Raw genomic sequence first — 13,638 nt, forward strand, 5'->3', positions numbered from 1 at the left:
AAACGATCATCTGCCAACGAGGGACGCTCCCTGCCTTTTCCAGCAGCATCTCTGCCCGGGCCGCGTCCGCCTGCGAAGCGGCCCGGCTCCCCCCTTCCATGTACTTCAGTGGGGTTCAGGGCCGTGACACTGTGTCCCCCCCAGGTCCCTGTTCCCGGCGCTGGCGAGGGCGACTCCCAGTCACTCCCCAAGAGGAGATTCGGGGGCCTGGGGCCGCTCTGCCCTAACCCCCGCCCTACAATGGGACAATAACTCCTCAGACAGCCCTTGGCCTTCCCCCCGCACCCCCTCGCCGCCGTACCGCATATCGGCGAAGAGCGGCTCATCCTCCCCCCGCCTGCCTTGCCTGGAAGGGGTGGGGTGGGATTGTCAGCGTGGAATCGTGGTTGCGTGCTGGGCCGGCAAATTCCGGCTGCGTGTCTCTCCGCAGCATTACGGCGCCCTTTCCCGGCTCCTTCGCTGCTCCCGGCTCGGCGGCGGCGAGGGGAGAAGCGTTCGGCTCCCAGCCCGAGCCGCCGCAGCCATGGCCGAGCGCCGCGCCTTCGCCCAGAAGATCAGCAGGTAAAGGGCCCCCGCGGAGCGCCGCGCTCCCGGGAGGCGTGTGCACCGCGGCCGCCTCCCGCTGGAGCAGCGCTGGGCGGGCACTGAGCGCCGGGCTGGGCCGGTAGCGGCAGAAGGGGCCTAGTCGGGGCGGGAGATGCCCCCGCTCACCCGCCTGGCGGTTCGGCTCCCCGGTCCCGGGTTACTCGCCGGCCCGCTTGGGGCCGGTTGGTTTTGTGTTGCCGCGGGTTGCGTTGTGTCTGTGCGTGGTCCCGATCGCGGGTGGGGGGGCGTGGGCGGCTGGGATGCATCGCGCTCCGCCGGGGCGGCTCGGGTGCATTGTGCTCCCAGGGAGGGTCTGGGGAGGTTTGTTTACGTGCGTTGGATGCTGGAGAAACCCAGGGTCGGCCACAGTCCCATTGTGCAGGCTGACAGGTTCCCCAGCGCCGCCCTGGCTGGCGCTGTCAGTGCGGCGGGCGGGGTGGGGTGCAGGGCGCAGCGCGAGATGTCCAGCGTGAAGAAGCAAAACACTTCTGTAATGTTTTGCTCCTGGCCTTTTGACATCCCCCCGGCCCCGGCAGGAGGGAAGATCCGTTCGGAAGAGAAGGCTCAAATTAGCCACGGGTCTGCTTTAATCAAAACAACAAAGGCAATTAATGGGGTTGCTGTGGAGATTGTGTTTCCTCATTCCGCCACAAAAGGGGGTGGGGGAAGGAGATCCCTGGGCTAAGCTCCATCTGCAGTTGTTATTGTGTGTTTATATATGTGTACATGGTGTCACCTCAATTCATTGAAACTCTTTTGGGTTAAACACACATTGGGCAAGTCTTGCTGACAGCATTCTGCACCCTCGCATTTCACCTCTGCTTTTGTACCAGGTGGCTCTGAAGTCTTCTGAAAAATTAGAGCTGTTCCATGTGTGCTGTCTAGATATAGGGGTACGATGCTAGGGCTGTACTAGTATAAAATATTACTCAGACATTGTATCAAGAATTTAGAACTACTACTGGAATATAATTCTTCCTCTACTGACCAAATGTATGTCACGCAGATTAGTCTAGTGGAAGGTGCATGGGTCTGGAATCCCATGGACTTTTAGCACCAGTTCAGCAGGGGCACCTTGGGAGAGTCACTTAACCTCTGCCTCAGTCCCTTCTCCCCTTCTGTAAAATGCAGGATACAGCTCCCTTCCTTATACATGCTGTGATAAGCCAGCTAGGTTTGTGCCTCTAGAGACCTGTGCAAACACTAAGGTGTATATAACATTTTAATATGGAATGGTTTTTTGGTACAGAGCAGAATTTAAAAGAATTCCACTAGCAACTTTCTACAGCCTTTTTAAAAGTTACATTTCCAGCCACAAACACACACATGCTTCCAAGTGTGAACTGATGCAGTGCTGTTTTTGAGAGCCTGAGAGCAGATTGGTTAAGGGTCTCTGTGGCTGCTCCTTCCTTTCCCAAGCAGCAGAGTGAAATTACCTAGACTGGTCAGTTTCACTGCTGCTATTCAGATGGCTCTGGGCAGCCATGAACTGAATGTCACTTTCAGTTTTCAGAATCAGAAAGCTGCAGAAGCAGTTACTGAAGTGATTCATGGGAGAAGGTGGGGGAGGGGAAGAGTGCTATCCCTCCCATTGTAGGGGTTACAGGAAAGAATGCAGCTCTGTGCTCCTTCCTTCTTAGGGCATAGGCAGGTGAGAAGAGGGGCTTCAGATTTATTAGAATGTGCTAGTCAGAGACTGATGTGAAAAATCGATGACCCAAGAATTTCACCAGACCTCTTCCCATCACATGGTGTGGCGGGAGCTGCTTTTGCCATCAGGGCACTTTTCCTGGTTCTAACTTGCAGTCATGGGTACAGCTGCATGAGAGGCAGGAATTCTAGGAAAGTCAGGAGTAAGAATTTGTGAGTTCTGCAGCTCTGGTGAAGAGTCTACACAATAATTTGCCACCCTCCCTTTGTGACATCTCTGTCTGGCTCTAGTTGAGTAGCTTTTAAGTTTCCAAATCACTGTTACAGATGTTAACCTCACAGTATAGGAAGGGGGGGAAATTGCTATAATGCCATCTTTGTATACCTTGCAGTGCTGTAGCCTTTTGTTGTGTTTTAAAGCAATCAAATGACACTGTGCAGGTACAGATGTTTCCTTTCTGACACTTGCAGAGAAGAGTTATGGACCTTCTGACATGGAGTATGTGATTTATATGCAAATTTTACCTGCACATGGACAGGTTAATATAGCACACTACACTGACAGTTTCTTAGAGCAAAACTACTGTTAATGGATATGACTGGATAAGCCCTATGTCTAGTTATTCTGGTAGAGCAGTATTTAGGAATTCTGAAGCCAGGTAACTTATTTTTTGTACTTATACCAATACACAAATGGCTCCTCAAAACATTGCTGTTGTGGAGTCCTAGAATCTGAACTCTGGCAAACTGCTTGCACTTGTAGGTTCCTAGAGCTTTTCCCTGTGGCTGTCGGAAGCCTTCTCTTGTTTTAATCTTCATGCCATTGTTTGAAGTAGAATATCCGTGATACATTTTTCACACATTGACATCCTGTTTGCCATACTCATAGAGCTAGTCACACAGATCAAAGTTTGGCCTGTAGTGAGTGTGTTCATGTAGCTATCACACACTTTGGGTAATATTAAAGCAGAATAGAATTTGTAGGATTACCTGCCAGAGTGTGTGCGGGATTCTGGGTTGGATTTTAGAGTAGTTTTGGGGAAGAATTTTCTGAGTGAGGAAGTGTACAGACTTTCGTTATTACTTTTTCTGAAATACTATCCAGGTAATTCTGTGCTTCCTAGTCATCATAGCACTGATACATTGTCTACTATTTCCCCTAACCAATGTGGTCTACCTCACAAGTGGATGCAGAATAGGAGTCCCATCAGTGGTATACGTTCATCACTATGAGGTTATTTTACTATGAGCAACAGAAGTGGTGCCAGACACCACTGCAGTGCAACATTTTCTTACTGGAAGTGTTCAAAAAGATGCAAAATTCTTGGTCTGCACTATGACTATTATGTATGTACTATTCCTCCCTCACCCTATCTAAAAAGGCCTCAGTGTTGAGCCGACTGACTGAGGTGGGTTAGTTAATGCCTGAGGCCTGGTCTGCCCTGGAAGTTGTAACAGTATATGTAGGTCAGTTAGGCATGTGATTTAAAAAAAGAAAAAAATATAGTTATATCAGTATAAACTCTACCGTGGATGCTAAAACAATGAGGAGTCCTTGTGGTACCTTACAGACTAACACATTTATTTGGGCATAAGCTTTTGTGGGCTAACATTCACTTCATCAGATGCATGGAGTGGAAAATTCAGGGGCAGATATAACAACATTATATATTGCCTTAGGCAACTCCCATCTTTTAATGTGCTGTGTATTTATACCTGCCTCTGTATTTTCCACTCCATGTATCTGATGAAGTTGTGAGTCTCTGGCCCTCAGTCTTTAGTCTGCTTAGGTCCAGTAGAGATTGAGGGTTGTTCTTAGCCCAAATAATTCACATGCTGAGATGGTCTGATCCTGCACCTATTGAAACCAATATCAAAGCCCTCATTGGCTTCAGTGGGCACAGGACCAGCCACCAAATGATGGCAATGTCGTCTTCACGTTAAATAGCTTTATAACTGTTATCACAAATGCAGCAAACTAGAAGAGGCTAAGGTGTAAGGTGCCTTTAGTGAAAGCGTCAGCACTCCCTCTCCCCAACCTCAGACCCTCAGTCCCTAAAGAGAGACAATAAGTGCTGGGACTTTTGCACTTGTTTAACCTTTGGCTTTCAAACGTGTTTGAGTATACACCATTCTAGAGAGAGTTCAGAAAAATGACTGACTGGTCAATGGAATAAGGGCAAGGAGAACAGTTCATCACTAAAGATGGACCTCAAAACAAAAGACTAACCTTTCTGTTGTTGCTTCCTCCTGGTGTAAGAGAGTTCATATTAGAAGTAATTTCCCTCTTTGGTGGAGGATCTTGATAAGTTCATTGGGGGAACCCCTTACAAGATGTAACTTGGGCTACACCTCTCCCCACTGCAGCTCAGGGATGAAGGGTGAGACAGTTGTTTGCCTTTCTAGAAATCTATTGGTTTTACTATATTGGTAGTATTAGAACAGGGTCATTCCTCTGCTAACCAATATAAAAACCCCACAAGATACCTAGTTCTGGTATCATCTTAATCAAGACACACTCTTATTCCAGAACAGTTGGAACACATCTGCACCGTGGAAGTTTTCCTCAGATTCTTATCAAATTTAGAAACAGTTATATTCCCTCCAGAAAAATCTTCCAGAAATTATCCCCAGTGTAGAGAAAGCTTAGAAGACCAATACACAAACTTCAGATCTGGGAGTGGAATAACATTATACACTGATGTTCAAAGCCATGCTACAAATAATCCAACTGAGAAATGAACAATGCTCAAAACCCTTTTAAAAACAGAAACATTGAACAGAATTCTCTGAACTGCTGAAAGAGAAGCAGCTTGATTGTTAGATCTGCAAGCACACTTTACTGTAAGGCTGTCTTTCTACAGTAAAATACTGTAGGCAGAGCATCACCAAATACACGATTAAGGATCATAAACAAGACAACAAAAGAACTGGAAAGCCAGAAAGAGTAACAATCTTGATGGGAGAGAGAAACAGACATTTTTTTATTCCACAGTTCAAAATATGGAGAACTGTGGGAAAGATACTTCCTCACACTACATGACAAAATAAGATCTCATATTAAAATGTGAGTAAAAATTGAGCATGTTTTAGGGAGAAGTGAAGGGTGATGTATGGGCTTTATAATATTTAGCAGCTTGATTCTAGTTTAGAAGTGAATAACACCAGCAAATAGACACATGATTAGAAACTCATTGTTAACATATGTCCTGGATATCATCATATATAAAGTGCAATCAAGTTTGGTTTTGCTTGCAGCTCATTGTCTAGTTAGTGATAGTACTTTTAAAAAAAAGACTAGTTTTGTTTTTCTTTAAAAACGGGCTCCTAGGGGATTTGCCCCCCTCCTTTGGCATATTCTGTATTTTTGTGACATTACATATGTTCACAGTAATTATCCAGTGAAGAATAAGATCAGAAAGAGTGTTACTAGGAAAAAGTGTACTTTAAGCATAGTCAGTCATGTGACAGTGTCCTGTGACAAAGTTGTGGAATATTTGTCTAAGAATTCCAGATAAACTAAGTATGATGTTAGCGTCAGATGATTACGGTAGAACTAATTCTTGATTTGTCATTCCAATTAAAAGCTTTACCATTGTTGTTCATTTTATTCTATACCAGCACAAGAGTCTTTGAATCAGAGGTTTGTGTCAGGAAAGCTTTTTCTGATTAGCTTTGGAGCATTGCAGCCTTTTTAGCCTATCTGATATAGCACATTCCTTTTCTGTTTTGTACTCCTGCTGGGGGCTCAGATATCATGACTCCATTGAATTTATAAATCATCCCAAACACTTCACGATTTCTGGCTTCTAGACTTATGTTCATTTTTTTTCTATTAGTCTTGTCACTATTCTCTGTTGTGAGAAGAGAATTCTAGTTTCTTGGGCAGAAGTACTTAACTAGGTCTTTGTTTGAATAGTTGGAAGATGAGGATGATAGTAGTAGAGAATCCTTCAAAGAAGCACCATCTCATGGTTATAGCAATGTCCCCTTTTGTTTTATGATGTTTCATCCCTTCTCCTACCCTCCATGCAGGCTTGTACTGCACTGACTTACCGAGCTAAGGCCTTGTCAGTACTGATTATTTCAACCGCCATAGCTGCACCCATGCAAACTCGTGTACCCAGGCAACACCGCAATTGTAGTGTAGCTGGCCCTTGCTTGAAACTGGGACAAATCTCCATTTTTGCCCTCCTACCATTGCAAGAATTCCCAAACACCCAGGTCATTATCATGCAAGAGCTGAACCTACAAAGAAGAACAAGAACCAAGAACTACATCAGAATAGAATGGGTTGCTTGTTACATGATGGAGTAAAGTTTAAAGAAGCCACCACACAGCCAAAGGTGCAACATTTAGTAACATATCTAGACATCAGCTGTGGCTTCACAGTTGAAGATAAATTTGCTCCTCTGGCTAAACTTTCCATCTAGAAACAATATTTAGATCTGTAAATCTGTGGTCAGATTTTTTCCCCTCCCCCTGTTGCATTCCAAGTCCTAGATAACTGTAGCCTCCATACCAGCCATGCAATGAAGAGCTCTGTTCTGTGTTGCCTGAGGAGATACTCAAAACATGTAACAAGTAAGGGATCAGGTTTAAAGCCAGGCTCATCTGCAATATAAGGCATGCTTTTAAGTCTCTCATCAGCTATAGATGCAGAATATTTTCCATGTCTAAGACTAATTTTAGTACATTCCAAACTTTTCTATGACTATTAACAGCCAAGTAGATAGGGGAAAAACCAACACAAGGATGATAGATCCTTATGGACGAGAATAGGCTGCCTGTCAGTCCCCAGCAGGAGCTGGCTGGTCTACATTCAACTTTCAGCTTCTGGAAGTGAAAACAAAGCTTCCTGTGGTAAAGTCAAATATGAAGCAAATGACTTCTTGCAGCCAGAGTGCATAAAAACAGTTTTCTATAGTCCAAGTTATTTTTAAGGTAAAATAGTGCTTCCTTTAGCTAATCTTACCCCCATTCTCTGGACCGAGGAAACATCTGCTCTCCACACTAGGCCTGGTTGTTCTAGCCTCTTCCTTTTTTATAAATTTTTCCTCCCTCCTTGACATCAATGGCTTTCCCCTGCTGCCAGCCCCCTTGCACTCTGCCATTGCTAACTTCCTTGGCAATCCCAGCAATGAGAGCAGACCCTGTTGTCAAGTCCTTGCTCAGAAAGGTTTTAACCTTCTTTCCAGCAAGTGGAACCCGCCAATCACACCCTATGGTGGCTTACCTAAGAGTTAAGTCAGAGCTCGTTCAATTAGCCGTGACTCTGCTGATTTACACCACAGAGCCAGCTGTGTTTGAAAAAATGTTGGAAGATTTTTGGGGGTTATCTTGAGGCTGGGCATTGCCTTCGGCTAATGGGATGGGATCGTGAGAAAGGGTATTGCAAAGAGCTGGATGACATTCTTTTGGCAAAACTTTATTTTTCAACAATTTTTATTTTTTTATTTTATTTTTTTTTGGTCAAGTTTTCAAAATTTGAAACGCTTTGACCAGCTCAGTTTCTGGTGGGAGTGTTCCATTTCCATCCCCTTCCAAGGCTATGGGAAAGTTTCCAGTGGGTTGCAGGGCTGAGCACTATGGACAACCTAAGGCCCAGGATTTGGCCCAGTGTTGTTTTAGGGATGTTCCTTTTTTTACCGGTTTCAGAGTAACAGCCGTGTTAGTCTGTATTCACAAAAAGAAAAGGAGTACTTGTGGCACCTGAGAGACTAACCAATTTATTTGAGCATGAGCTTTCGTGAGCTACAGCAAGTGAGCTGTAGCTCACGAAAGCTCATGCTCAAATAAATTGGTTAGTCTCTCAGGTGCCACAAGTACTCCGTTTCCTTTTTTTACCCACGTTTTTCCTTATGTTGTCTCTGTCCCTTTGCTACTGTTTGTAAATAAAGCTGTCTTATGTTTTAATGCTATCCTGTGATGGGGGGGATGCTCGCCTAGGAACATAAAAAAAGCAAAGGGGACACATAGTATTTAATTCACCCTGCAGGCACAGATGGGCATAATTTGCATTCCCCTGTGCCCAAGAGGAAAGCAATGGTGGGATTCACCTGTAGCAGAGAGCATGCGGCAGTACAACCCAGCGGGTCAGTGTACGTTACATGTCTTTTTCTGTGCCTGAGCCACAGAGGATGTGGGCCTGTTTCAGTCTCTAGCTACAGAGCCATCACAGCGGCACTTTTGCTGCCCTCCCCTAAGATTTCGACGAGCTTGGGAGAAATGGCTTTAAATGCCGTCCAGGGCTTAGTCAGTGCATTTTCCAGGTGTCGCCTCCTCAGCTATCCCAACCCACTTTCTAGGCTGCACAGTTATTCCGGGGGCGGTGGGGGTTGGACTTCAGCGAAGAAGTCTCTGCCAATCTGTAATCATTGAGGTGAAAGAGAAGTCATGGCACACACACACGGTTCAGGAATGAGTGAGCGAGCACATACAAGAGCTGGTTTGTGACTGAGGTCTGAACTGCTGGGGGGCACCGAGAGTGCTGCAGAAGGTCTTTCCACACAGGAAAAGTGGAAGGAGCTTGCTAGGGACGGGTTCAGCCAGTTGGATGCCACGTCTCATTTTGTTGTGGCTTGGAAATGCACCACACAAGAGGAAAATGTTTGTATTTGGCTTAAGAATCTGAATTTTTTTGCCCTGCAGTAGATTCTATAAGTACTGGGAAGTCTCATACACACATTCTGTCCTCACGGGTCAACAATATTCCTACAGTGGAAGCACCTACCTGACATTTTGCCCTGGTTTACAAAAGTTAAATTGTTCCTCTCTTGTTTCAGAACTGTGGCAGCAGAAGTCAGGAAGCAGATCTCGGGGCAGTATGGCGGGTCTCCTCAACTTCTCAAAAACCTTAGTATTGGAGGCAGTGTTTCCCATCATACAACTGTAAGTAACACTCTTCCTTTATACAGTGCCACAGTAAAGAAGAAGATGCAAGTTGTTTTGATTGCAAGTCAGGAAAAAAAACCACTGTTCTATAAGTGATAACAATTTAATGAATTAACTGATAATAAAAACATTTAGACAAATAATTTACTACTGGCTAGCTTAGGCAGCCCTTCCTCAGCTTGCTGGCTTCTGTGAATCCTTTTTTAGGCACCTAATTCTCCCCATACAATGCATGGGGAACCTCGGTGCCTCACTCAGAATTGTGAATACCACCTATTAGGTCCTGCAGTACTCAGCTGAATTTTCCCATGTGAATCTAGACCAGAGGCCTTCTTCTGAGACATGGGGCTAGATTCTCTTACCAAATTCCATCCATTTTGCACAACTCAGGCAGTGCAAAAGAGAGAATCTGATCCTAACTGGCTAGCTGAGAATTCCTTTAGGGGAGCTCTCAGCAGGCACAAAGCAGCATAGCCAGCTTCTGTGCCAGCTGCACTCCACCACTGGTGCATAGGAGCAGGAAAGGGATGGCAGAGGCAATTAGGCTGGCCTTTCTTTAGATCAATGGTCTGAATCCTGCAAACAGTCTGCATGGGTGGATACTCCAAAGATATGTTCATGTGGCTCCCTTTGTAGGACTGTAGCCGTTGTTTATCCCTTTAAGGTCTCAGTCCTGCAATCAGTGCTGCATGCATGCAGGGTTCTGCCCACTCAGCTTAATGCAGGGTCAGGGCCTTAGGTCTGGTCTTCACTGGGGGGGGGGGGAATCGATCTAAGATATGTCGACTTCAGCTACGCTATTCTAGTAGCTGAAGTTGTGTATCTTAGATTGACTCAGAATCACTTACTTCGTGTTCTTGCGGCACGGGAGCGACCGCTGCCGCTCCCCTGTCGACTCCGCTTCTGCCTCTTGCCGTGGTGGAGTTCTGGAGTTGACGGCAGAGCGATCAGGGATCGATTTATCGTGTCTGCACTAGATGCAATAAATCGATCCCCAATAAATCGATTACTATCCTCCGATCCAGTGGATAGTGTACACATGGCCTTAGAAAGTTGGAGTCTTGTCTTGGTCTTTGGGGATGGAATGGCAGCAAATGGAATAAGTTTCCCTGATAAAATGCTTTAGAAGGGAAGGTGAGAGTTTGGAGATGGTTATCACTGAGGAGTATGCATTTATTTAAATGTGTGAAATTATTCAGATGAGCTGAGGTTGGTTTTCTTTTTTTTTAAGAGCAGTTGAATATTGGAAACAAAATTGTCAGCATTGCCCACATTGAGGCAAATTATACTCACCATCTTCTGCTCAGATTTCAGAATTGAACCAGCTCTCTGGACATAAATCCAAGTCATCAGATACAGAGGGGGTGAAAATTCCCATGTACTTGCTCAAGGTGGAACTGCATTCTGGGAAACATTCATGATGCCTACATCATTGCTCTGTGTTAGACCAATCTATGTTGAAAATAATTCATTGCATCACCCTGTCCTCATAAAATGGGTCTGCTTAACTGTTGCATTCCAAGTTCTAGATACCTGTAACTTTTCATCTTTCATACCAGCTGTGCAGTGAAGTGTTCTCTTCTGTGTAGTATCAGTTGCTGGAAATCCTCCCTGGAGCATGGAACCCTGGCACACATGCTTTTGGGATACGATGTGGTCATCCTGTTTTGCAGTAAGGGCCTACTGAGGATCAGCTTCTGATATAGCACCTCCTACTTTAGTCTGCATCCCCTGTGATGCATTTAAAACCTTTCCAGCTTTCTCATCCAGAGCACACATACTTCCTTAGAGTCAACCTAACATTAAAAGGCCATGCTTGCATCGCAGAAGGCAGGGATAACCTCCAGCTTAAAGAAGTGAGTTAGCTTCATGCTGGGAATACTTTTGAAGTTTTATTCAAAGCGCCACATTTATCATTCCTGGTACCTGCAGTAGTTGTGATATCTTCCTCTGCTTCACGTGGAGCCGCTGCAGCACCACGATCACCGACAAATGTCGAGGGCCACATCCATAGTTGCCTTATGGGCCCTTTTTGTCAGTGATGTTGGCTATGCGGGCACAAAGGGACTATAGGGCTAGCTCTGTGCTATTGCCACAGAAGCCCTGGGGGTGTTCCAGGCTGGAGGCAGAAAGAAGGAGAGGGTTGATGGCAGGAGTCCCTTAGCCGGGGCAGTCCTGGACTGCTGCAAGCTGCATGGGGGCTATGGCAGCAGATGGAGCAGGTTACAGCAGTCATGACCCAGCCAGTCCCATAGGATCCATCTTGTAATCCAGAAGTAGGTCTATAAGTAAGATCTCTTCCTGCACCTATCCCAGATGCTGCTCAGCTGACCATACCTTGGTAAATCTGGGTATCATTTCTTCTTCTCTGTCATCTTTCTTCTAGCTGCATTGTATCCTCTGATTTTCTTTCTTCTGTAAGATTTTTCCATCATGCAGGCATCAAAACAAACATTCAGTGTTCCAGTGCTATGCTGAGAACTGTATGAGTGGACACTGTGGGGACTCTGCTAGTACAGGGATTTACCCATGCTGTTTTCAGAGCAGGATCAGGTCCTTAGGGGTATGTTGCCTTACTAGTGTGTTGCTCTAAGTCATCCCCCGCTGCTCCCTCCTATCAATCCTAGTGAATTATTTTGTACTTGTACTTCTGCGGCATCCTGTGTCTGTGTGTGTATATGGGGAGTCAGTGGAAATGTAAAACAGGATCTCAAGAATCTCAGAAAATGGCACACTGCTTGAAAGCTCAGCATTTCATATCAGACTTCACAATGGTTGATGTGCTTGTCATGTTAAATTCTACACTGAGCCTAGATGCTACTCAGAAGTAAGATTATCTCAAAGTGATAGTGGGCATGGTGACAGGACGTGGCTGGGCAAGTAAAGAATCTTTCTTTTTGAATGTGTAGCTAATACGACAGGGACTTGGTTGTAAAGAATTTAGGGCCAAATTCTGCTCTTTGGGCATGCATGACAGGCTCTCATTGAAGTCAGTGGGAGTCATGCATGAGTCCGGGGCAGAATTCAGCTGAGTGTTATACCTCTGGGATGCTAGAAAGAACTGGGCATGGCATTGGGCAGTAAATTCCCTTAGAGGGAGTGCTTTATGATAACCACACCCTTAGAAGTTGTCTTTGTTATGCAGAAATAGTCTTTGTTCTGGGAAAGGTTTGTGTGTTCTGGAGAATAAAATATAAGGCCCTGATCCTGCATAGCCGGTCTCTGCAGGCATTGGGGTCCACCCACCCACCCACCCACACACACACACACACACGAGCTTGCAAGACAAGGGCCTAAGTTGCTGTTTTGGATGCATTTGATAGTGTAATTGCTTGAGTGAATTATCTGACTTATTGTTTAATATATTATTGCCCAATCACCAGAGAGGTTGTGAAAAAGTCTGGTGGAAAATTAAATAAGAATGAGTTCATTTATTGAATCTAGGTATGAAAAGGTTAATGAATTCTTCTACCTTTTCATGTTGGAGAAGTGTCTTTAAACATTTGCTGTAGCCCGCTGTGGTGTACAGCAGGATTAATGAAGAGGACTGGTGAAGGCCCCCACTGGCTTTATCTACCCTATTTTTTTTTCTTAATATTTCCCTCTGATGCATGTCTCCAATGGTAGCTCTAGTAGAGACAAGGCATGTCCAACCACCACATATTAATCACTTATAATATTAGAGTTAGTGCCTAGAGACCCCAACTGAGATTGGGACCCCATTGTGCCAGGTGCTGCACAAATCCTAGTGAGAGATCATCCCTGCCCCAAACAGCTTACGTTCGAAAGAGTTAAAAGGTGGGAGGGGAAACAGAGGTCATGCAGCTCACTGTCTGTACCAGGAATACACCCCAGGTCTCTAGACTCCGAGCCCTGTTTCCTGTCCAGTAGACAATGCTGCCTCAATGTGGAGACTCAAACATTGGCAGCAGGTCTACACTAGTGTTCCCACTGTTGAGTCTGCAGGATTTTTTAATGCTAGCATAGACACAGCCTATAATATTAAAGACATCCTGCTCAGTTGTATTTGTAGATGGCTACGATCCAAATGAGGTCACGCCACTGACCGGTCTTGGCAATTTCCTCATTAGCAATGGCTGCGGGTAATTATCCTGTTAGTCTTATGACACGTGTAGGCATTTTCTATAAAACAATATGCCTTCGTGAGGGAGTTGGTAACATGGAAAAAAGAGAAGGAGTACTTGTGGCACCTTAGAGACTAACCAATTTATTTGAGCATAAGCTTTCGTGAGCTACAGCTCACTTCATCGGATGCTGTAGCTCACGAAAGCTTATGCTCAAATAAATTGGTTAGTCTCTAAGGTGCCACAAGTACTCCTGTTCTTTTTGCGAATACAGACTAACCCGGCTGCTACTCTGAAACCTGGTAACATGGAAGTCACTTGGCACCTTGCAAGGTCTCTCCCTTAGTTTCTCATTGACTGAATCACATTTGCAGTCTCTTAGATGGCAGTTGAGTATGGGATGCAGTGCAGTAAACAGGTTTCA

General features: G+C 45.2%; 1 protein-coding gene across 16 annotated transcripts in view; it reads left to right on the forward strand.

The window, feature by feature from the left end:
- Positions 1 to 283: 283 nt before the first annotated feature.
- Positions 284 to 13,638, forward strand: part of DOCK7 (dedicator of cytokinesis 7) — a 141,513-nt gene continuing 128,158 nt past the window's right edge. For 11 of the 16 annotated variants that reach the window (XM_073357467.1, XM_073357468.1, XM_073357469.1 and 8 more), the window contains exons 1-2: positions 326 to 561; positions 9,021 to 9,126. In XM_073357467.1, coding sequence (XP_073213568.1) covers positions 524 to 561; positions 9,021 to 9,126 — 144 coding nt within the window. In that variant the 5' untranslated portion in view covers positions 326 to 523. Of the gene's footprint in view, positions 562 to 9,020; positions 9,127 to 13,638 lie in introns of all 16 variants that reach the window. The other 5 variants (XM_073357474.1, XM_073357475.1, XM_073357479.1 and 2 more) reach the window with 4 other exon arrangements.

This window comes from Lepidochelys kempii, chromosome 8, assembly GCF_965140265.1.
Source record: "Lepidochelys kempii isolate rLepKem1 chromosome 8, rLepKem1.hap2, whole genome shotgun sequence".
In the NCBI taxonomy this organism is placed as follows: Eukaryota; Metazoa; Chordata; order Testudines; family Cheloniidae; genus Lepidochelys; species Lepidochelys kempii.